At 42.7% G+C, this 23,949-nt stretch overlaps 2 protein-coding genes across 2 annotated transcripts in view; both read right to left on the bottom strand.

Moving 5' to 3' along the window:
- Positions 1–1,252: 1,252 nt before the first annotated feature.
- LOC139323027 (transforming acidic coiled-coil-containing protein 1-like) lies at positions 1,253–23,120 on the bottom strand. The gene is made up of 8 exons (XM_070952214.1): positions 23,030–23,120; positions 19,263–19,403; positions 15,869–15,945; positions 15,420–15,463; positions 13,052–13,212; positions 11,260–11,366; positions 8,564–8,684; positions 1,253–5,116 (listed from the first exon to the last, which is right to left on the bottom strand). Exons 2-8 carry the CDS (start codon positions 19,380–19,382, stop codon positions 5,048–5,050), a joined length of 699 nt encoding a protein of 232 aa, XP_070808315.1. The 5' UTR covers positions 19,383–19,403; positions 23,030–23,120; the 3' UTR covers positions 1,253–5,047.
- Positions 22,401–23,949, bottom strand: part of LOC139323282 (transforming acidic coiled-coil-containing protein 1-like) — a 31,506-nt gene continuing 29,957 nt past the window's right edge. The window contains exons 5-6 of the mRNA XM_070952587.1: positions 23,030–23,088; positions 22,401–22,466 (exon numbers count right to left, since the gene is read on the bottom strand). Of these exons, the coding sequence (XP_070808688.1) occupies positions 22,401–22,466; positions 23,030–23,088 (125 nt within the window). The remainder of the gene's footprint in view (positions 22,467–23,029; positions 23,089–23,949) is intronic.

The raw sequence follows: 23,949 nt of genomic DNA, 5'->3' as shown, positions 1-23,949 counted from the left end.
CTTCTATTCCATTCTATTCTATTCTATTATTCCATTCCATTCTATTCTATTCTATTCCATTATTCTATTCCATTATTCTATTCTATTATTCCATTCCATTCCATTATTCTATTCTATTCTATTCTATTCTATTCTATTCTATTCTATTCTATTCTATTCTATTCTATTCCATTATTCTATTCTATTCCATTCCATTCCATTCCATTCCATTCCATTCCATTCCATTCCATTCCATTCCATTCCATTCCATTCCATTCCATTCTATTCTATTCTATTCTATTCCATTCCATTCCATTCCATTCCATTCCATTCCATTCGTAGATGTCTGTCTGGATTAGAAATAAACAACAGACAAATTATATATCGTAGCCGAGTTGAAAGAACATTGGTTTTATTCAGGCAGTGGGGAGGATGGGGAAAAATATATTAACAATCAATTTATCTTATTGGCGGGAGTATAACTCTTACAAATATTTACTTGACTTAGAAAAGGGATATTATCATATACTGTATATATATATTTATGTATCAAATATGTAAAGCTGGCAAGTCAGGTATGCCTTCTGTACAAAGGGCCTCCCACCTCCCTCCATGAAAGTTTGCAGGGTGCCTTAGACCAGACACAAGAGAGCTTTTTGCTAGATAATATGGAAACCAAAGAAATCTTTGGGCACAGGTTACGCACTCAGCGTCTTTACCCAGGCGGATAGCAGTCACTTGCTTCATAGGGGTAGGCAAACTCCTTTGTGCAAAAGGGGATTGCAAGAAAAAGGAGAGAAAGGAAGAGATGCTTAGAGCCAGAAAGAAGTAGACCTCAATTCACTGTGATCTGTGAAATTAAAGTGGATCCCCTAACCATAATCAGCTGTCAAGAAATAATACATGGAATTTGTTTCTGTTTTTCTTCTTCTTCTTCTTCCCTAAACTAGGGTTGATCCTTGATATATGACTGACTCGGTAATGTCATTGACTCACATATCCTTGTGATACCACCTGCCCTGTAGATTTATGGTGGATTATTTTGGGGAACGTTCTACCTTCCGCAAATTCTTTTCCATGTAGAAACAGATTTTAACACTTGCCTTCGGTTAATACCAACAACCCTTCAGAAATGCTGGGCTGCAAAACTTAGAAGGCTTAGAACAGGGGTCTCCAACCTTGGCAACTTTAAGACTTGTGGACTTCAACTCCCAGAGTTCCTCAGGTTGAGGAACTCTGGGAGTTGAAGTCCACAAGTCTTAAAGTTGCCGAGGTTGGAGATCCCTGCTTTAGAAGGCTGTGTAATTCTGGGAGTCCCAAGATACATAGAAGAAGCCAAGTTGGCAAAAACAAGCCATCAAAACTTCGCCCTTTCACATCTGAAGTTTAGAGTTCCAGGTAGACATAAGCAACCTCTTCTATTAGCACTTTCACTGAGGAGATAATCTTAAACCTATAATCTCTCTTGCAAGTTACGGGGCTGCAGCTGTGTGCTTTTAAGTGGCCGAAGCTCTTTAAAGGTGTTTTGAGACAGCTCAAAAACAAGAACAGGGTAAGGTGGGGTGACTCCAGTCAAGGTGAACGATTATGGGACGAATTGGGTGTTCGCTTGCACAAACCCTGCAGCTTCTTTCTGGCTGAGAAGTGATCGTGTGGGACACCTACGTGGGACGAGCGATCAAACCGAGGGCTCTTCTTTCAAACGGTTTTGGAAACGTTATAGATTGGTGGAAGGTACGGCTGTAGACGGAGGGGATTTGACAGAATTAGCACCCAGTCCGAGTAGCATTTCGAGTAGCACACAATGCTATATGAGGTGCAACAGTTCTACAGACTCCAATCACACACCCACACCCCAGCACTATATAGAACTATATCATTATATATATATATATATATTATACACATACACACCCCATGCACGCACACGCAATTTTCATATCCGAACAAACTATAATAACCATATTATAGTTAATAATATCATTCCTTAGGAATCTTCTTTACCCACCCTTTTTAGTGGCATGCTTGAGGCACAAAACAAGAGAGCATTTGGCACAGTGTGCATGTGAAGACACATGCCCCCCCCCTGCACAAAACACACCAGAGACAAAAGTGCAACCACTGGACATCCAGCCAACAGCTGGAGGATGGCGTTAAAACCACAGAGCTCTGGAAGAAGACACAGGATTTTGCTTGCAGGACAAACTGTGCGTTTTCTACTTCCTCCTTTCCTTTAGTCAAAGGTGGACAAACTGCAGCCAAGAAGTGCATGCAGTTCCCAGACCAGTTGGGGTTGATGCCAACTCCATTGAAGCTCTTGAAGGCCACAAGATCTCCATCCCTGACTCAGCTGAAGGAGGCCGCTAATACAGCTGCTATAAAGCGAGCAACACCATAAAACAATGATCACTTGCCAGATCATCGTTTTATCGACACTGAAAAACAGGCCTTCCCAAAATTAGCGCAAAAGAGCTCTTCCAAATGCTATTCCACAGGCCAGAATCTATTGCTTGGCGACGCCAACAAAAGCTCCTAGATCCAGATCCGATATGCAGTTTAAGCCCATGCTGTCCCCGGTAGCGCCAGATTCCATAACACTCCGTAGCGTGATTTTCCACCAGATGCCGTGAGCCCAAGAGCTCTGGATCCAAGGAATTTGGCCTGGCATAAACCTTTGATGGTATCTCAGCTCTGTTCAATGATAGCATCTCAGTGGACCAATGATGTGGCAAAGGGCAGAGAGTGAGTTTCAGTGGAAAGATAACCTCATGAGACATCGTAGGAGAGAAAGGTTTTGGGCAAGCTTGAAAGTGGAGTTCCTACTCAAAATGGCACCACTTCTTCAGAAATAGAGGGGTTTATATTATTGGTCAAATGTATTTCATTCTTTATCTCTGAAGACTAGAAGCTTCTTACTGGGTGCTCTGTAGATGTGCTGGAATACAATTCCAAATATTTCCAGCCAGTAATAGAAATTGTGGAAATTGTCACACAACACTAGGGAAGAGTAACAGCTGGGCAAAGGTAGCCCGAAGCTCTCGCAACATGTTTGGGAGTTGCAAGATGGAGATATGGACCGTTTTGGTAAGACCCCAGAAATGGAGCTCTTCTCCCCGGCTTTGAATAGCTCCCTAGTGTGGCTTGTGACTAAGACAACAACCCACAAATGGGCTGATCTCTGGAACTCCCTTTCTACAGCAAAACTCCATGCAGAATTTGGATGGAGGATCTGTGTGCTACGAATTTCAGCATCTGGTCACCTTTGAACCCGCAGAGAAAAAAAAATTCCATTGTTTACTTGATACAGCCAGAGTATGTAAGAAGCCAACACCAACGTGAAACAACAAAATGTTCACACCAGCCATTCCCGAACAGCACCTTGCAGATGTATTGCAATCCTGGGATTGATGGCTCCAACATCTGGACTGGGACAACTCGGGGCCTATTTGAGTATCGATTTTGTGAGTTCCTTAATGCACTTGTCACTGTGGCTTCCACCAAAAAAACGAAGAACGTGAAAAGATCTCAAGCCTGAAGGCAAGAACCCAGTTGATAAAACGTTTGTGGTCATCGTAAAACTTGCAGGGCAATTGCAGTTCCTGGACAGATCTCCATTTTAATGACCTCAACTGAGAGGAGTGGGGGGATGTTCTTTGCAAATCATTTTAGATTTTGAAATGGTATCAAATTCTCAGGGAACCTTGGGGAGGCTCGGGAAGGAGTTTAGTCATCAGCAGTTGGCACAAAGAGGTTGGACTTGTATTTCTTCAGTTGCTCTCCATCGTGTTCCTATTCCTTGCCCTTTGTCTGGACAGAGAAAAACTGCTAGCGCAAGGAATGGTTGGCGGGTGTTCGTGCTGTGTCTGTGTGTTGATCTCTGTGTGTGTTTGTGTGTGTGTATTTAGGGATTTCTAACAGTTGCTCTTCTTCGCTCAAGTTTACTCTGTGCGTGTTTTCTTCGGGTGAGTTGTGGACTACTACACTCGTGCTATCGCCTTAAAGTGCATTAAGACAGGGGCCTCCAACCTTGGCAACTTTTAAGACTTGTGGGCTTCAACTCCCAGAATTCCTCAGCCAGCTTAAAGCTGCCCAAGGTTAGAGACCCCTGCATTAAGACAAATCCCAATCCAGCTGGCTATACCTCTTTAAGAGACTTATGGCACCTTATATTAATTTCCCCGTCCCAAGTGCTTTTCCGATTGGCAGATTCCAGCATCCCAAACACCCAAAGCTGGCGGCACCACATCTGGGATAACCGCTAAACTCAAAATCCTCACATCTTGTGGCCCCGCAGGGCTATGAAGGCTGCCTTTAGGGCTTATGGATTTCTCGTGGCCCGTATTTTCAGATCTACAAAAGCTCACAACGCTTTTGTAGAATCAAGGGGCCTTCAAGCTCCTTGCCGTTGACGAGTTCCTTCTTCTCCATAGCGGACTAAAAATTTGCAACGACGCCACGCTCCCAGGAATGCCAATCCATTTTCATCTGGGCATTTTCCCTTGACGAACAGTGGCACCTGCCTTGTGATTGCCCCCTTGTGCTTTTAGAGGCCGTCGTACTCCACTTGTGTCCTTGCCGGTATGGTATTAGTGCATGCAGGGGAACATGTATTCGATTAAGCTGCATTTCTGGCCTTCAGATTGAAGCATCTGCAAAAAAAACCTGCTCTCTCCATAAGTAGCTGTCCTTGAGGCACTGATACAGCAGCTTCTGTGGGCCAAAGCCTCAACCCAAGTGCAGAAACCCTTTCGTGTAAAGATATCGCCATCTCTAACGCGTGTCCCTGCTTCTATTCATTGGCTTCATGCAGTCAGGAGAGCTTGCAAAATACTCAATAGGCAAGAGAGGTCTACAAGGGCAGGAAATGAGTACGAACAGGGCAATCATCGCTCCTCTTGCAGATGGCAGACCTTTGATACAGAAGCATGTGATTTTTTCTTGCTGCCGTGAAACGGGAAAAAGATTATTTCTGGGACAAAAAAAAATAAGGCAAGATGCTTGCTGGAAGATAACAGACGGACAGCAGGGAGAAAACCCGAGAATGGTGCTCCAGATGATAAGAACGTCATCAATCGGTCTTTCCTAACTTGGCAATCAGCTCATCACAGATCTTGGTCAACTCTTCAATTTCCTGGTTCTGGAAAATAAAATGAATGGTTAAATAAAGCCCAGAAGTGAAATGCTGATTACCCACAATTTTCTCTGATAATACTGTGTTTCCCTGAAAATAAGATCCTGCCTTATATTTTTTTGAACCCCGAAATAAGCTCTTGGCCTTATTTTCGAGGAGGTCTTATTATTTTGAGGTGCATGGAGCAAGATGGGGCTCCTCTTTTTTTAAAATTTGATTTATATGCCGCCCTTCTCCAGAGACTCAGGGCGGCTTACAATGCGTTAAGCAATAGGCTTCATCCTTTTGTATATTTATACAAAGTCAGCTTATTGCCCCCACAAACTGGGTCCTCAATTTACCTACTTTAGAAAGGATGGAAGGCTGAGTCGACCTTGAGCCTGGCGAGATTCGAACCTGCAGTAATTGCAGGCAGCTGGTCTTAATAACAGGGTGCTTTAGACCACTGTACTACCAAGGCTCTTGCCATCTTACCTGATTTCCAGCTCTGTCTTCCTAACCCTAACCCTAACCAGAGGAAGTGGAGGGAATATTTAACTGCTGTGCATGCAGTTAAATATTTTTGGAGAGGGCGTATTTTTGGAGGGGAGCTTATTTTAGCACATGCGCTCAAAAGCCCGATTGGGCTTATTATCCGGGGAGGTCTTATTTTCAGGGAAACAGGATAGCAATAACACTTATAGACTTATATACCGCTTCACAGTGCTTTACAGCCCTCTCTAAGCGGTTTACAGAGTCAGCCTCTTGCCCCCAACAATCTGGGTCCTCATTTTACCCACCTCGGAAGGATGGAAGGCTGAGTCAACCTTGAGCCTGGTGAGATTTGATCTGCCAAACAGCTGGCAGCCGGTGATCAGGAGAAGTAGCCTGCGGTACTGCAGTCTAACCACTGCCCCACCGTGGCTCTTTGATGCTGCAAAATTAGTAACCTCCCTATAATGCACGGACATCCCCAACCCATTCTCCTGATGTTAGAGTTCTCCTTCGTGTACGAAATGCAACCAGATTATACACGTCCGAAGGTTAGCGCTATTCTACATGGTGGGAGTGTTCTCAAAGCTCGGAACTGGTTCTTCAACCTGCCATCACCTTTGAATGAGACAGAAAGAAGAACCTTGTAACATAAAGCCTGGCAAGGTGGCTCAGTGGCTAAGACGCTGAGCTTGTCAATCAGAAAGGTCGGCAGTTCGAATGCCTAGTACAGGTCTCTTGCCTGAGCAAGGGGTTGGACTAGATGACCTCCAAGATACCTTCCAACTCTGTTACTGTTATAAAAATCTATGATGGTCCAGTCCCTGCCCTCCCCTTTGAGAATTGGGTGGTGGAGTGGGGAGAGGGGTTAGTCTAATTTGCAAAAATAATAATAATAATAATAAATGGAGTTCAGTCTTCAGTATGAATTGACATAGCTGTCAGGATGAGAACAATCTCCTGTTTTTGAATTTAAATTTCATTTCTGTTTGATATAAATATTTTCTCTAAAGCCTTCCTTTAGGCAGACGGTTGTGTGACTTCTGCAGCTCAGTTCCAGGAATATGACTTTTTCAAATGCCTCTTTTTGCTGCCGTTAGTAAAACTGTGCACTGATGTAGGTTGGTTGCAGTTGAAAGACGGCTTGTCGTTGCTCTGTATTTACCGTATTTTTTGGAGTATAAGACGCACTTTTTTCCCCTCCTAAAAGAGGCTGAAAATTTGGGTGTGTCTTATAATCCGAATGTAACCCCACGCGGTGCCCAAAATGGCTACCCGGAACAGCTGCTGCCTTCTCTTACCCCTTCCGCGCTTTGCCTGCTTTAGTCACTGGAGCGCCCTCCAAGGATCAGCTGTGCTTTTGAAGCTGTTTTTCAGCCCAACGCGAGTGCAGTGATCTTCCGTGCTTTGCCTGCTTTTCTAATTGCTGCTCCCTCTGACAATCAGCTGTGTTTTAGAAGCACAGCTCCAACCACAAAACCAGCGAGCGAACTAATGTGCTGCGACTAGCCAGATGAATACCTGGTAGGCAGAATTCCCGCCCCCCTATTTTCCTCCCCAAAAACTAAGGTGCATCTTATACTCCAAATAATACGGTATTCATGTGATACATTAAAACAGGAAGTGTAGATGAAAAATCCAGCAACCCAGCAGTGATTTAGAAACTAAAGCAGCTCCCATCTAAAGTTTCAAATGAATGCAACTACATTCCTCAGTAAGTGATAGGGCAAGTTTCTTAATCTTTAAGTAAATAATGATAACCTATGCCTCCTTAGGTCATTGTTTCAGAGATGTTTCCTTAGCTAAATAGAGAAATTGACTGATCGAGGGTAGCCAAAAAAGCAGTGTTTCTGATTCTGATTCAGATTCAGTGAAAGCAGGAACAACTTTCGACTTCCTGCTGGCTTCCCCATTGAGTTTCTTCATGGGAATCTGCCGGGAAGCAATGGAAATCTCCCTCTTTTGAGCGTCAATTTGTTTAACGGACACAACAATGCACATGCACATACACAAAAGCTAACAACAAGGGAAAATGTAAGCGATTCAACCCTTTTAGGTGTGTGTGAGGTGGTCCTGTCCCGTCAAGGCTAAATGTTCTGAACTACAATAGTTATCGGAACAGAAGTTGCCTTCGGAAGTTGTGGGAGCTTCATCATTGGAGGCTTTCAAGAAGAGATTGGATTGGAGATTTGTCAGAAATGGTGTAGGGTCTCCTGTTTGGGGAGGGGGTTGGACTAGATGACCTACAAGGTCCCTTCCAACTCTGTTAATCTGTTTTCACTCAATTCCAGGAGAAACGTAGAGTGAATTTCAGACAATCTTCTCTAGCGGGATAAGCAAGTGAAAGGGATAAAAAGGGATTGTTGTGGTCCACCAGCAGCCTGCGGAGCTGGCAGCAGAGTCAGACAGTGAGGAGGCTGGGGAGGACCATGGGCCAGTCCTGGAGTCTGGGGAAAGCCCAGACGAGGGCTCTGCATTGGAGGCAGAGATGGGGCCAGGGCCATCTGGGAGCGATGCACGGACTCTGGAGCCTCCAGAGGCAGATAGCAAAGAGGCAGAGGAACAGGAGGAGCCTGTTCCTAGTGCATGCATGTGAAGAGCTGCCAGAAGGCAAGAGCAGCTAAAGCAAAAAGGACAACTTGGGAGTAAGGCCAGGAGATGATTGGCCCCTCCCAGAAGGCTTAAAAGAGCAGCAACAGCTCTTGGGATCTTTGTAGGAAAGCAACGTTGCTACATTTGTTTCTTGTCAGCGTTTTTTTCTTCTGAACTTTTGCCAAGAAAAGCCTTTGGCAGGGTGTCAAAGAAGACAAAGGTTGGTGATAAGGCTGAAGGACTGTTTATGAAGAATTTGTTTTGGACTTAATTTGGACTAAACTGAGAATGAAATAATTCTAAGCTGTTCTAATAAAATATGTTTAAGACTGATTGTGTCTGGTAATAACTACTTGGGCCTAGGTCAAAACAGGGATGGGGAAAAATCACCTTCTGCTGGAGGGTCCTTTCAAGAGATTCGACTTTCATTTGTTCTTTTCGAAGTCCGGCATGGAGAGCTGCACTCTCAGCTTTGGCCTTAGTACGGACCTGAGCAATTTCTTCATTGGCTCTGGAACAAAGAAGAAGGGGCACGGGAGTACAAAAAAGAAAGAGACAGAGACACACACACACACACAGAGAGAGAATGGGTATAAAAATAAATTCCGTAATTTAGCTGACAGAAAAGCTCTACAGAGAATTATTAAAACTGCCCAAAATACATCGGGGACCAGCTACCAGCCCTGGACGACATCTTTGAATCTCGCTGTTTGAGGAAGTTGCATAACATTCTCAGAGACTCTTCCCATCCTGCTTACAATCTTTTTGGACTGTTGCCTTCCGCCAGAAGATACAAAACAATTAAAACTCGGACGCCACGTTTTCTGAATAGTTTTTATCCCAGAGCTATCATTGCACTCAACAAGGAACTAAAGGGCCACCATCTGTGAGCTGTTGGACAGCATTACTTGGTCTGTTGTGTGGATGTTTGGGTGGTTTAGGGGCGGGGAATTTGTGGTGGGTGGGAGTGTGTTTGGGAATTGTTATGTGTGTTGGACCTGGTCTTTGGGTGTTAAGTGAATTGAGTTGTATGGGTATAGTGTGTATACACATACAATGACAATAAAGTTGTTGTTGTTGTTATTATTATTATTATTATTATTGTTGTTGTTGTTGTTGTTGAATGCAGTGGTACCTTAGTACTCAACTGCTTTGAAATTCCTTGAATTTGGTACTCAACATATTTTGATATTAACATTTTTGTCTTGGCATTCATTGTTTGTTTGGTACTCAATGCACAAGCTAGAATTTGTGTCGGCTGCTTTGTGAGTTGGTGCATTATTCCTTATGGGAAAATTTGTTTGATACTCATTGTTTTTGGTACTCATCGTGCCTCCTGAAATCAATTAATGATAAGTACCAAGGTGCCATGGTACAGGAAATCCTCAATTTATGACCATTTGTTTGGAAATGTTTGAAGTTACAACAGTGTTGAAAAAAGTGACTTAAAACTGGTTCTCATGCTTACAATTGTTGCAGTGTTTCCATGGTCAAGTGACTAAAATTTGGGCACTTGGCAACCAGTATGGACTTACAACAACTGCAGCATCCTGAGAATCACCTGATCACCATTTATGACCTTACCAGTTGGCTTCCAACAAGCAAAGTCAATGGGGGAAGTCAGATTCATTTACTGACCACAGTAAAAAAGGTTGTAAAATTGGGTGCGACTCACTTAAGGACAGCAACAGAAGTTCTGATTCCAATTATGGTCTTAAGTCAAGGATTACTTGTATCCCATCCCCAGTTCACATGTAACATCAAGCCATTGGCCTTCTTTGGGTCATGGGAGAGGAATTAAGGGGAAAGCATGCAAACCTGAAATTACTAATAAAGGAGAATAGAGTCGGAGTCAAAAAGCGGGCTGGGAAAATATCTACAGACCCCTCGCATATTGGACATAACTCCTACCCTCAAAATGACGCTATAGAGCACTGCACACCAGAACAACTAGACACAAGGACAGTTTTTTCCTGAACGCCATTGCTCTGCTAAACAAATAATTCCATCAACACTGTCAAACTATTCACTAAGTCTGCACTACTATTAATCTTCTCATCGTTCCTATCACCCATCTCCTCCCACTTATGACTGTATGACTGTAACCTTGTTGCTGGTATCCTTACGATTTATATTGATATTGTTTCCCTAGGACTATCATTAAGTGTTGTACCTTATGATTCTTGATGAATGTATCTTATCTTTTATGTACACTGAGAGCAAATGCACCAAAGACAAATTCCTTGTGTGTCCAATCACACTTGGCTAATAAAGAATTCTATTCTATTCTATTCTATTCTATTCTATTCTATTCTATTCTATTCTATTCTATTCTATTCTATTCTATTCTATTCTATTCTATTCTATTCTATTCTATTCTATTCTTTGTTTTAGTATATATTAGTCTTTACTTAGTATATAAGAATACAGTTTTTTCCCAAATGCCATCACTCTGCTAAACAAATAATTCCCTCAACACTGTCAAACTAGTTACTAAGTCTGCACTACTATTAATCTTCTCATCATTCCTATCACCCATCTCCTCCCACTTATGACTGTATGACTGTAAGCTTGTTGCTGGTAGCCTTAATATTTATATTGACTGTTTCCCAATGACTATCATTAAGTGTTGTACCTTATGATTCTTGACGAATGTATCTTTTCTTTTTATGTACACTAAGAGCCTATGCACCAAAGACAAATTCCTTGTGTGTCCAATCACACGTGGCTAATAAAGAATTCTATTCTATTCTATTCTATTCTATTCTATTCTATTCTATTCTATTCTATTCTATTCTATTCCATTCCATTCCATTCCATTCCATTCCATTCCATTCCACTCCATTCCATTCCATTCCATTCCACTCCACTCCACTCCACTCCACTCCACTCCACTCCACCCTACCCTACCCTACCCTATATAGCTCAGGGTTGACATGAGGGCTCCTTGGTGCTCTCTGAACTTGCTCATTTTCTTGCAAACGTTTCTTTACCCAGCTAGGTAATGTCATCCGTGCTATGCCACAGCTCCTTTTTTTTTTGTATGAGGCATTCAATTACAGGGAAAGTGCCTTTATTGGCCTTACTTGTCTAATTTCTCCTCCGCATGGATTTTCAAGGCCTGATAGCGCTGCTCCTCTTGCTTGACTCGGTTGAGATAATCCTGAGCACACTTCTTCAAGGCCTCTTCATTCTGGAAGAAAAAACAAAAGAAAAGCTCAACTTGGCTATGAAACGTGCAGTGATGGTATTCAGCAGGTTCGGTCTGGTTCGGGCGAATTGGTAGCGGCGACCACGGTTAGGCCTACTCACCCTTTCTGGCTCTACGCCATCCTATTTAGCTACATTTTCGAGGCTGGGCGCATGCGCGGAAGGTGTGCACACAAGCAAGTGAATTCGCGGAAGGCTGGGCGCCGGTGTGGAAGGCGCGTGCGCACACGAAGCGAGCGTGTGCTCGCGTGGCGAACCGGTGGTAAAAATATGTGAAACCCACCTTTGGAAGTGTGGCTTAGAAACCACAGTGTTTAGGTTCACCCACTACAAAAAGCCATCAAATCACATTCTGGAGTTGGGACAGAATTGCCCCTTGCAAGTTCTACTTCAAGACCTTCAACCTTCAATTCAGGAAACAGAAAATCCAGTGGTGGGTTTCAGCAGGTTCTGACCAGTTCTGGAGAACCGGCAGCGGAAATTTTTGAGTAATTCAGAGAACCGGTAGTAAAAATTCTGACTGGCCCCAGCCCCACCTATTCTCTGCCTCCTGAGTCCCAGCTGATCAGGAGGAAATGGAGATTTTGCAGTATCGTTCCCCTGGAGTGGGGAGGGAATGGAGATTTTACAGTATCCTTCCCTTGGAGTGGGGAGGGAATGGAGATTTTACAGTATCCTTCCCTTGGAGTGGGGAGGGAATGGAGATTTTACAGTACTGTTCCACTGGAGTGGGGAGGGAATGGAGATTTTACAATATCCTTTCCTAGGAGTGGGGTGGGAATGGAGATTTTACAGTATCCTTCCCTTGGAGTAGGGTGGGAATGGAGATTTTACAGTATCCTTTCCTTGGAGTAGGGTGGGAATGGAGATTTTACAGTATCCTTCCCCTGCCACACCCACCATGCCACACCCACCGGTTTGCTCTCATATCAAGATTTCCACTACCGGCTCTCCCGAACCGGGGAGAACCGGTAGCAACCCACAACTGGCATGTACGTGCTGGGAAGGTGATCTTCCGGTTTCTGGAGCGTGCATGTGCACTGGCCACCCGGGCTTCCAGTTTTTGGCACGCATGCTCGTGCGAAGACCAGCTGGCCGGTGCACATGCGTGCGCTGGAAACCGGAAAATCATCTTCCTGGTGCGCGCATGTGCACCGGGGCAGCTGCTCTTTTGGTTGTGTGCACGAGCACTCCCGTTTCGGCACTGGATGCTGAAAAGATTCGCCAACACTGTCCTAATAGATAGAAGTTCTGTGGTAGAGTTGTCTCTCATTGCCCATCACCTGGTTGATCCAGCAGAAGAAGCAACGATGGAAAGCTAACTTTTTAGCACTGAGCCACAATTCCTCTCCATCAGCTTGATAACTTTAGACAGCAGTGTTCATAAGGACAGTCTCCAGAAGGTATATAAAGACCAGGATAAAACAGGAAGGGGATTGGTACAAAACCCATTTAACCTCCTGCAATTAAAACTTAGTTCAAATTCAATTAAATTAATCAAGAACGCCTAATGCGACTACTCCCCATATTTTTGTCATTTCAAAAACAATATTTTGGACTGGGGGTTTAGAAGAGTGCGTGGGGGGCTTTAAATTGTGCGTCCCTGGTCTTCCGTGAAGGAAAACCCGTAAGGAAAAAAAGAGACTTTTTTTCAAATAAAGAAAGGACCTTCTTGAAACCTTCCAGGACTCCTTTGAGGTTCTCATATCTCCTGAACAGATCGGACAGGGATCTCTCCACCGAATTCAGGTCAGACAAGGCTTGCTCCTTCTCCATCGTCAGCTGCTGGAGACTCTTCTGGGACGTCATGTTACTTCTCTGCTCGTCCTCTGTGAATTCAAAGGCAAAGGGGAATGGTAACTCTGCTTCAACAGGCCTTTAGCCAAGAGACACCAAGTAGAGCAGAAGACGGCAATCTTGGTCATCTGCAGGAGGTGTTTTCCTTTATGGGTTGCAGGGAACGTGATGCCACTAGAAGGGGTAGAATCAATGTTTTTATTTCTATTTCCCTATTTCCCTATTCTATTTCCCTCCTTACAAAACGGAGGTATTCTCCAAGGGTGTGAACTTCGACTTCCCATTTGTAGTTCTACAGTATATGGCCATTGCTGAGAATTCTGGAAGGGGAAATCCATCACATCTGGTGGCTGTGCTGGAAAAGAGAAGGGTTTTACCTCCTCCCTTTTAACAACCCTGTAATCCCTTAATTTGAGGTAGAGTCAGGGGTGGATGGATGGAGTGGAGTGTTTACTAGCCGGATACCCTTCCTGACACCATGCGGAGTTTGCAGTAGATATTTTTTTTTCTTTGTGCCCTAAGAGAGAAATATCTGCCACTACCTAGAATTGAACTCTCGATCTTCCAGGTAGGAGTGGAGCATTTCCGCCATTAGGCCACCACGCTGCTCCACCCTCAAACCACTCTCAAAACAGAATATATATATATACAGCCAAGCTCCCACCCAATCAGTTCACACCCCCACTGGCAGTTAAAAGGAAGAAACAGCTGCGATCACACACATTGCTCCTAGAAGCACGAAGCCAAAGACACCAGCCTGAAGATGACGAATGAGACTTCGTCAAAATGTTGCCAAGACACCTCCAATTTTACATAGGAGAAAACCCGAATAACCAAAGATCAATCTATCTATCTATCTATCTATCTATCTATCTATCTATCTATCTATCTATCATCTATCTCCTGGTTTTGTCCATTAACTAACACACACACATACACACACACAGGAGAAAAGGATGCAAAATATTCAGCCCCATTTGGTGCAATTGTGATGCTGGAGGTACAGGTTGCCCAGCCGCAAGCTAGGAATTTCTTCCACTTTAATTCCACAATCTGAGAGGAACATATAAAGAGCAGTGGATAAAGATAAGTTTTTTTAAAAAAAAATATTTATTTTTATATACCGCCCTTCTCCAGAGACTCAGGGCGGCTTACAATGCATTAAGCAATTTTTAATGGAGTTCCTCAAAAACATCTGTCCAAACGACGGGATCTCTTTGGACTCTACGTTTAGTACTTCACCTGTATTACTAGTAACAGACTGACAGAGCACAGGATATGTTTTCTATTGCAAATATGAGCAATCCAAGAACATACCACCTGAAAAGCTGGTAATATGCGGTTTGAGTCATGCGCTCAAAATCATAGGCAAGGTTCTTAAATGATACTTAAGGGGGAAAAAAAACCCTCTATCTTTGATTGGAGCAGATTGTTTTTCTCCACCCCATCATTTGCTGGCTGGGGAATTGTGGGAGTTGAAGTCCGTGCATCTTAAAAAGAAGAGGGAGTCAAGCTATTCTCCAAAGCACCGGAAGGCAGGATAAGAAGCAATGGGTGGAAATGAATCAAAGAGTGAGGCAATCTAGAACAAAGAAGAAATTTCTTGACAGTTAGAACAACTAATCAGTGGAACAACTTGCCTCCAGAAGTTGTGAATGCTCCAACACTGGAAGTTTTTAAGAAGAGATTGGATAACCATTTGTCTGAAGTGGTGTAGGGTTTTCTGCCTAAGCAGGGGGTTGGACTAGGAGACCTCCAAGGTCCCTTCCAACTCTGTTGTTCTATTCTATTCTATTCTATTCTATTCTATTCTATTCTATTCTATTCTATTCTATTCTATTCTATTCTATTCTATTCTAAGAATCCTATCCTATCCTATCCTATCCTATCCTATCCTATCCTATCCTATCCTATCCTATCCTATCCTATCCTATCCTTATCCTTATCCTTATCCTTATCCTTATCCTTATTCTATTTGTTACTCTTGGCTCTGTCTTCTATTTATAGTCCACCTACAGAATCTACAGCCAAGGAATCACAAATATAAAAAGTTCCTGAACTCTCTCTTTCTGCACATTATGGAAACTAGAGAAGACACTCTACAAGCACAAGAAGAAACTCTAAAAACTACTATTGGGTTGAACGTTCGCAGGCTGGCATGAACTGGAACATGTTGGCCTCTTTATTTGTTCTTTCCAGTAATTTGCAAGTGAATACCTGGCATTGATCAGTGGCTTACCTATCATCTGTGCAATTGTCTTCTCATATTCAGCCACAATCTTCCTAAGGAGGAAACAGAAGTAAAGATATCAGTCACAGAAATGCCATTAATTTTCTCCTCCTATAAACCCAAATGCATTTGATATTCTATCCTTTCTAGCCATTTTTTCCAGTACATTCCCACTTAGGCAAGCTATTTCACCCTGGTATTAAATGACTGGACATGGCAGTTCAGAATACTAGAAAGTTTTGACCAGGCTGTCAGCATTTGTAGCCTGCAGTACTGCACTGTAACCACTGTGGCACCGCAGCTCTTAATATGGTGAATAGTCTCTATTAACTCAGTTAATAAATCTGTCTTCCAATCTACACGAGGTTTCCAGGGTGATCTGTGGCTGCACACTTGTAAACAATCTGAAACTATATGGAATTATGGTTGTTTCTGTAAAACAAGCTGAGTTGTTTTACCTCATTTCCAAAACTTCCTGTCGACTTCCTTCATATTTTCTCTTCCACTCGTTGGCTTCAATTTCCTTAGATATAATCTAAAAAAAAAAATATGAATACAAAATGCAACTATTAGTTTTGAGAAGGCAGCCCTCTCACCGCTGAAAGAAACTGTGGTGAAACTATTGGGAGGAGAGGTGGAGGAAGGAGGAAATACCACACTATGCTGCAGTGATGCTGTGTTATTTCAGTTCTGTCACCTGCAAATACACCTGTGGATTCTGCCTGATGTTTAGTTGGACGTTCTTAAGAGATGCATTCTTTGCAAAAAAAAAAAAAAATGCCAGGCTACCATTTTTAAAAAATCTTTACAGAAAATCTAGATATGATGTAAGTTATGGGCAGACACACCTGTTTAGGGAAGGTCTGCCAGATGATAAGATGTCTCCTCTGGTTACCAGAGGACCAGTGGTGAAATCCAAATTTTTTTACTACCGGTTCTGTGGGCGTGGCTTGGTGGGCGTGGCAGGGGAAGGATACTGCAAAGAGCCTTGGTAGTACAGTGGTCTAAGGCACCCTGTTATTAAGCTGGTTATTAAGACCAGATGCCTGCAATTACTGCAGGTTCGAATCTCGCCAAGGCTCAAGGTTGACTCAGCCCTCCATCCTTTCTAAGGTAGGTAAATTGAGGACCCAGTTGTGGGGGCAATAAGCTGACTTTGTATAAATATACAAAAGGATGAAGGCTATTGCTGAGCACATTGTAAGCTGCCATGAGTCTCCGGAGAAGGGCGGCATATAAATCAAATTAAAAAAAAAAATCTACATTCCCACCCCACTCCTGGGGGAAGGATACTGCAAAATCTACATTTCCACCCCACTCCAGGGGGAAGGATACTGCAAAATCCCCATTCCCTCTCTACTCCCGGGGGAAGGATATTGCAAAATCTACATTCCCACCCCACTCTGGGACCAGCCAGAGGTGATTTTGCCGGTTCTCCGAACTACTCAAAATTTCCGCTACTCATTCTCCAGAACCTGTCAGAACCTGCTGGATTTCACCCCTGCAGAGGACATTTCTTAATTAAAAGTATCAGCACATTTGTAAGTCATCTCAGCTAAAACTAGAAGCTAACTGATAGGCTCCATTAATATCAAACTGCTAATAGTTTTGATATCTTTGGCTCATTTTGACATCAGCCTTCAGTCCTCAAGGATAGAACTGAATTTTGGCCCCTGTTTTAAGGAGGACTTCTCCCTGATTGTTCCGCCGTGCCCTGAAGACCTTCCTTTTTCAGCAAGCCGGGCTGGCTTAATGCTTTTTAAATGTTTTTAATATGTTTTGTTATTGTTTTTTAACTTTGGGGCCAAATTTATATATATCTTTTTAAATTGCTTTTAATGTTTGTATTTATGTTTTTTACTGTGGCTGTATACCGCCCTGAGTCCTTCGGGAGAAGGGCGGTCTATCAATTTGATAATAAATAAATAAAAAAATAAAAGTGAAACAGGAAGTCTGAAATAAAGAAACTGTTTTGACCTAGGCTTCCTGAGTCAGTAAAACACACGAGTAGTCCCAAAAACCTCTTTTATTGCAACAGCTGTGAATTCTGTTCATTCACGGAGGAGTCCCAATTAGTTATAAAGAGTCCTTTGGGAGAAGTCCTTCAGGAGGAGAAGTCCTTATCTCCCTTGACACGCTGCCAAAGATCTAATTGGCAAAACCACATGGAGTGCAGAATCAAACAGAGCTTCAGGTTTTAAGCTGAATGAACAAACGCTGCTTCCTGCAAAGGCCCATATGCCTTTGCTCCTCTTTTAAGTCTTATGGGAGGAGTCAATCATCTCCAAGCCCTACTTCCGAGTCGTCCCTTTTGTTTTAACTGTTCTTGCCTTCTGGCAGCTCTGCGCATGCGCGCACTGGGAACAGGCTCCCCCTGTTCCTCTGCCTCGCTGAGGTCCGACTGTGGAGGTTCTGGAGGCAGCACGTACCTCCCAGATGGCCCTTTCTCTGCCTCTGACGCAGAGCCCTCGTCCGAGCCTTCCCCAGACTCCAGGACTGCTGGCGGACCACAACAGAAACAGGGAGATAGAAAATCCTCATTCTATAGGGCGGGGTAGGGAAGGATGTCAAGTTTCTAGAATATTTATAAGAAGTATTATCTCCCCCAATCCTGAGAATTCTGGCAATGTTCCGAAAAATATTTGTCAGCTCAAAACAATTCAAAAATTATGGATGACTTGCTAATCCAAGGAGCTCCTATTCTCAGCCAAATATACTCCAATTCCAAGTCCTAAGGCTGCATGCAATTCTCCTTTCCAGCCTTTGATACTGTAGGAGAAGGAATGGCAGAGACAGAGGTGGGGTCAAGAGAGGAATCAGCCTGGAGTCATTATGTTCTCACAAGCGATCCAAGTCCAGGGCTGATTTAGTGCTGACCGTTGACTAGATTCTTGTGTTATAAGGTAAATGTTCCCCTTGCACATATGTGCTAGTCGTTCCTGACTCTAGGGGGCGGTGCTCATCTCCGTTTCAAAGCCGAAGAGCCAGTGCTGTCTAAAGACGTCTCTGTGGTCATGTGGCAGCAAGACTCAACGCCAAAGGCGCATGGAACGCTGTTCCCTTCCCACCAAAGGTGGTCCCTATTTTTCCACTTGCATTTTTTACGTGCTTTCGAACTGCTAGGTTGGCAGAAGCTGGGACAAGTAACAGGAGCTCACCCCGTTACACGGCACTAGGGATTCGAACCGCTGAACTGCCGACCTTTCGATCGACAAGCAATAAATCAGCTTAACTGGTCCCGATTCTTCAGGACTCCGCCCTGAGTCTTCGGAGAGGGGCGGCATATAAATTAAATTAAATTAATTAAATTAATTAAATTAAATTAAATTAAATTAAATTAAATTAAATTAAATTAAATTAAATTAAATTAAATTAAATTAAATTAAATTAAATTAAATTAAATTAAATTAAATTAAATTAAATTAAATTAAATAATTAAATTAAATTAAATAATTAAATTAAATTAAATTAAATTAATGCCTGACAGATACCCTCCAAAAAGCTGAGTCATTAAAGTCACCAGGAATAATTTAACAATATTTAATGAGCTGATTGAAATCGATTAGGTGAAACCCATTTCCATTTTTGTCCCAACCTGCAAATTAAAGGCCACTTGTGATTCTTTGGCCAGTGAAGCAGAGCAAGGATGCTATGCATTCATAGATGGACCCAGAATGTGTGGGACCACCTTCAAAAAAGCCTTGTTAGTCTCTGAAAAATACAAAGTTTTTCCTTTCTAAAAAGGGAGCACTTTGCTTGTCCCAATGCCTGTTGACCAAGCGCCTCTTAAAACCTTCGCACAATCTAGAGAAGAGCTCCCAAATTTCAAACATCAAATCATCCGGCTGTTACCTCTTCTCTGATCAGAGTCAGAACTGCTGTCTTATCAGATTCACTGAGGCAAATGGCATCCAGGGGACTTTCCGCCCCTCCTTTCGTGTTGCCTGGTGCACTCCCAGGAGCCTTTTCCATAGAACATAGTTCAAGATTACTCTGCGGAAAGAAAGACAGAGTCAGAATACAATCAGCCCTTTCTAATTTCCACCTGGCTTCTCCTGCCAGACCACCAGTTAAACCAGGGGTGTCAAACTGGATTTCTTCGAGGGTCGGATCAGCATTGTAGTTCTCCTCTGCGGGCCGACGGGAAGAGAGTGGGAGCGAGATGAGACGGACGCCTCCTACAGCACCCTGCCAGCCAAAACGGGATGCAGTGGGGGCGTGCGTGGGCCCCCTGCACCCCATTTTCGGCCTGGACAGCCTCCTGCAGCACTTTGCCAGTTTTGGGCCAGCAGAGTGCTGCTAGAGGCCGGGGAGGCCAAAAACGGGCTCAATGGGGACCTTGCGAGGCCTCTGCGTGGCCCGTTTTGGCCGGCAGAGGCACTGTGGGCCAGTCCTTTGATATTTCCCGGCCGGGCCCGCGGGCCAGTTTTAAGCACCCCCGCAGACCTGATCCAGCCCGCGGGCCAGGTGCGGCCTGCAGGCCTTGAATTTGACACCTCTGAGTTAAACAGATCTACCCAAGAAATTTCCATCAAAGTGTTTTACTGTAGAAAAGCTATGTGACCATACGAAAGACTTCTACTAACTGTGTATATCTGGTAGGAGTCTTATTGATAGTGCAGTCAATGCTCAAATTGTTGTGCCTGTTTTTCCCCTCGCCTGAGGTATGCAATGGGGAAGAATGGACTTTTCTTTCATGCAAGATATTTGATTTTTACCTGTCTTCTCTTTTGGTAACTGGTAACTGCTATCATGTTGTTTTTTGACTGTATGTGAATTAACCTCACAGGTCCTACCTGAATTAGTGATGCCCAAACCGGGAACCCAAAATAAAAACCTCAGCAGTTTTGAATATTGTGTTGGGTTGGTCCAAATTTGCCACTAGGGCAAATCTAACACTCAGTATTGATCTATCTATTGGTTGGTTTTTTTTGCAGGTGGCATATATGTATATATATGTATATATGTATAAATTAAAAGACGCTTGCTCCTGGGGAGGAAAACTATGGCAAAGTTAGACAGCAAACTAAAAAGCAGAGAAATCATCCTGCCAACAAAAGTGCGTATGGTCACGTTTTCCCAGTTGCAATGTATGGCTGTGAAAGTTGGACCATAAGAAAGGCTGAGCGCCAAAGAATGGAGGCCTTTGAATTCTGGTGCTGGAGAAGACTCCTGAGAGTCCCTTGGACTGCAAGGCGATCCAACCGGTCAGTCCTAGAGGAGATCAACCCTGACTGCTCTCTAGAAGGCCAGATCCTGAAGACGAAACTCAAATGCTTTGGCCACCTGATGAGAAGGAAGGACACACTGGAGAAGAGCCTAATGCTGGGAACGATTGAGGGCAAAAGAAGAAGGGGACAGCAGAAAAGGAGGTGGCTGGATGGAGTCACTGAAGCAGTCAGCGTGAGCTTAAATGGACTCCAGAGGATGATAGAGGACAGGAAGGCCTGGAGGAACATTGTCCATGGGGTCGCGATGGGTCGGACACGACTTCATAACTAACAACAGATATATATGTAACATAGTTATCCCAGAGCAGTAACTATATTGAATTCTACTGTATAGTGCAATATTAATGCAGCATCAGGGGTTTTCAATCCAATTGTATAGAATGTGACGGAAGTGTGTTTTTTTGTCTTATTTTTATAGTTTTCTCATGTATGATGTACACTGAATTTAATTTCGTTGTACGAGGTGCAATGGCAATAAAGTAAACGAATTAGTTAATTCCAAATTTAGAATTCTGGATCTGAACAAATTCAGGATCTGAATCTTCGTGCAGGATAAATATCAGGAAGGGTAGCCAAGACTGGGACTGGGACTGGGAAAGGATTGTTGCTCTTTTGTGAAACGAATGGAAAATATCACTTTATGTGCAAATTATATTATGTGCAAAAATAAAATTCTGTTTTTTTTTCAAATGATTCTCAAATAGCACGTAAAATAAACACTGTACACCTCACTGACCATTTATACATAATACAAAATAAAAGCCTACCGTCCTTGTCCTAATGTTTCTTCTATTTGTACCTATTTTATGTATCCAATCCATGCTTATACTTATTACCAAATACGTTCTTGACAAATAAAATAAAAATAAATAAATAAATAAATAAATAAATAACAAGAGTTGGAAGGGACCTTGGAGGTCTTCTAGTCCAACCCACAGCTTAGGCAGAAAACCCTACACCACTTCAGACAAATGGTTATCCAACATCTTCTTAAAAACTTCCAGTGTTGGAGCATTCACAACTTCTGGTGGCAAGTTGTTCCACTGGTTAATTGTTCTAACTGTCAGGAAATTTCTCCTTAGTTCTAAGTTGCTTCTCTCCTTGATTAGTTTCCACCCATTGCTTCTTGTCCTGCCCTCAGGTGCTTTGGAGAATAGCTTGACTCCCTCTTTTTTGTGGCAGCCCCTGAGATATTGGAACATTGCTATCATGTCTCCCCTGATCCTTCTTTTCATCGAATTAGACATACCCAATTCCTTCAACCATTCTTCATACAGTATGTTTTAATTTCGAGTCCCCTAATCATCATTCTTGCTCTTCTGTGCGCTTTTTCTAGAGTCTCAATATCTTTTTTTTGTATTTGGAGAAATGGGCTGGGACAAAAGAAGCAATATTGGGATCAGAGTAATAATGACGCTACTATTCTGAGATCAATTTTGCTCCATGCTGCTTTCCAGAGGTAGGAATCAGCTAATAAACTATTCTATTCTATTCTAGCTGCAGCGCAGCTCAGCTGTCAGCAGAGGTCTCTGTAAAGGTAGTACATTTTCTCTTTATTTTAGTTCGTATCTCGAGCCTTGTTAGTATTTTGCAAATGAAAGCACCTTTGGTTTTTAAACATTTTAGGGATATTGGATGTAATTAATACCCCTCTGAAAAGAGTTCCAACTTTCTGCTCTCATTTATTTTATTTTTTTGCAAAATACTGCATTGGTATCATTTTACTATGATATTATAATTTTATTATATAGGGAACTCTTCAGTTTTCCAGAACTCGACTGTTCTCCACCGACTTGGCACGCAGCAGATCAAAGTCTGTTGTGATCTACATCCATTTTCATAAGGACGAACATGATACAGCTAATATAACTACGTAATTTACACCAGTGGTGAAATCCAGTTCTGTAAGTCTGCTACTGAGTGTGCGCCTGCGCAGTGCTAAAAATGAACATTTTGAAGCCTTCCAAGTCTGCAAAGGTAAGTAGAATAGTGAGGGGGGAGGGAATTCGCTGTGCCACGTGATTTAGATTAGCTAGAAAGCAGAAAATCCGACGATTCTAGTTAATCTAAATCACGTGGCACAGCCATTCATTGCCCAGCTGATCATCGAAAATACCGGTTCACCGGAACTGGTAGCAATTTTACTACCGGTTCAGGAGAACCGGTCTGAACCGGTAGCATTTCACCCCGATTTACACCATTACCACAACATATTTGATTTTAAGGTGAAGGCAATGATTTTAACTACAATATATTCTTCTGTTCCATGCAAAGATAGTAAGTTAGTAGTAAGGTAATAGTAAAAATAGATCTTCGGCATGGAATTTTAGCAGAAAGAGTGGTCCACGATTTTGGACACGGAGGGGTAAGAACAATACTTGCGCTTACTGAGATATCACTGGAGTTATTCTTCTCTTCCAGTCTGCACAAAGATTCTTTCTCGGAGCCTACAATCAAAGGACATGAGGCGATTATACATTATGACAACAAGGTTCTTCCTGGTGAAATAACTGGATTAAGAAAGAGGCATGCAACACGCAACTCTATGACAGTACTTGAAAGAGAGGAATATGAAACTCAAGGAGGATTTTCACTAAATGAAGACCAGGATGCCCTAAAGTGACAATCAGTATAGTTTTGGGCAGAATCTTCTTAAACCATGAGATGCAGGTGGGAGACAGTAGAAAATCACTGTATTTCAGACATCAATCCATTAGAGACGGTCCAGAGATATTTTACTAGAAGAATACTCAAATCCTCTGCTTGAAATAAAACCCCCTATCCCACCAAGCTTGAAATTTTAGGCCTGGATAGCCTCGAACTACGCCGTCTACGTTCCGACCTATGCTTAGTTAATAAGATTATTGACCAAAATGTTCTACCTGTAAATGAGTACTTTAATTTCAACCGTAATAATACAAGAGCTATCAATAGATTCCAACTCAATGTAATACGCTCTAATCTTGATTGTAGGAAATATGACTTCTGGAATAGAGTAGTAAATGTCTGGAACACTCTACCTGATCCTGTTGTTAGTCTCTCTAACCCCCACAACTTTTATCTTAAACTGTCTACCGTGGACCTTTCATGTTTCTTAAGAGGTCCCTAAGTGGGTGTGCATAAGCACACTAGCGTGCCTACTGTCCCTGTCCTACTGTCCCCATTAATATGTAATCATTCTATGTGTTTATGGCTATGTTTTGCTTATTTATTTCCTTTTATTTGTGCCAATTTTTTTTCATGCATCCATGTCTATGTCTATACTGTTACTTGTCTCCTTGTACTTGTTGACAAATGAATAATTAAAC

The sequence above is a fragment of the Pituophis catenifer genome, unplaced genomic scaffold (assembly GCF_029215685.1).
Source record: "Pituophis catenifer annectens isolate HBS135680 unplaced genomic scaffold, rPitCat1.0.hap2 SCAF_12, whole genome shotgun sequence".
In the NCBI taxonomy this organism is placed as follows: Eukaryota; Metazoa; Chordata; class Lepidosauria; order Squamata; family Colubridae; genus Pituophis; species Pituophis catenifer.
The sequence above is the reverse complement of the archived record's forward strand: the minus strand, read 5'-3'. Positions and strand labels throughout refer to the sequence as shown.

Coding starts and splice junctions, on each gene's coding strand:
- LOC139323027 (XM_070952214.1), bottom strand. CDS start 19,382: ATGGAAAAGGCTCCTGGGAGTGCACCAGGCAACACGAAAGGAGGGGCG. Junction 15,464..15,868: donor CAGGAAGTTTTGGAAATGAG/GTAAAACAACTC, acceptor TTTCCTCCTTAG/GAAGATTGTGGCTGAATATG. Junction 5,117..8,563: donor AAAGGACCCTCCAGCAGAAG/GTGATTTTTCCC, acceptor TTTATTTTCCAG/AACCAGGAAATTGAAGAGTT.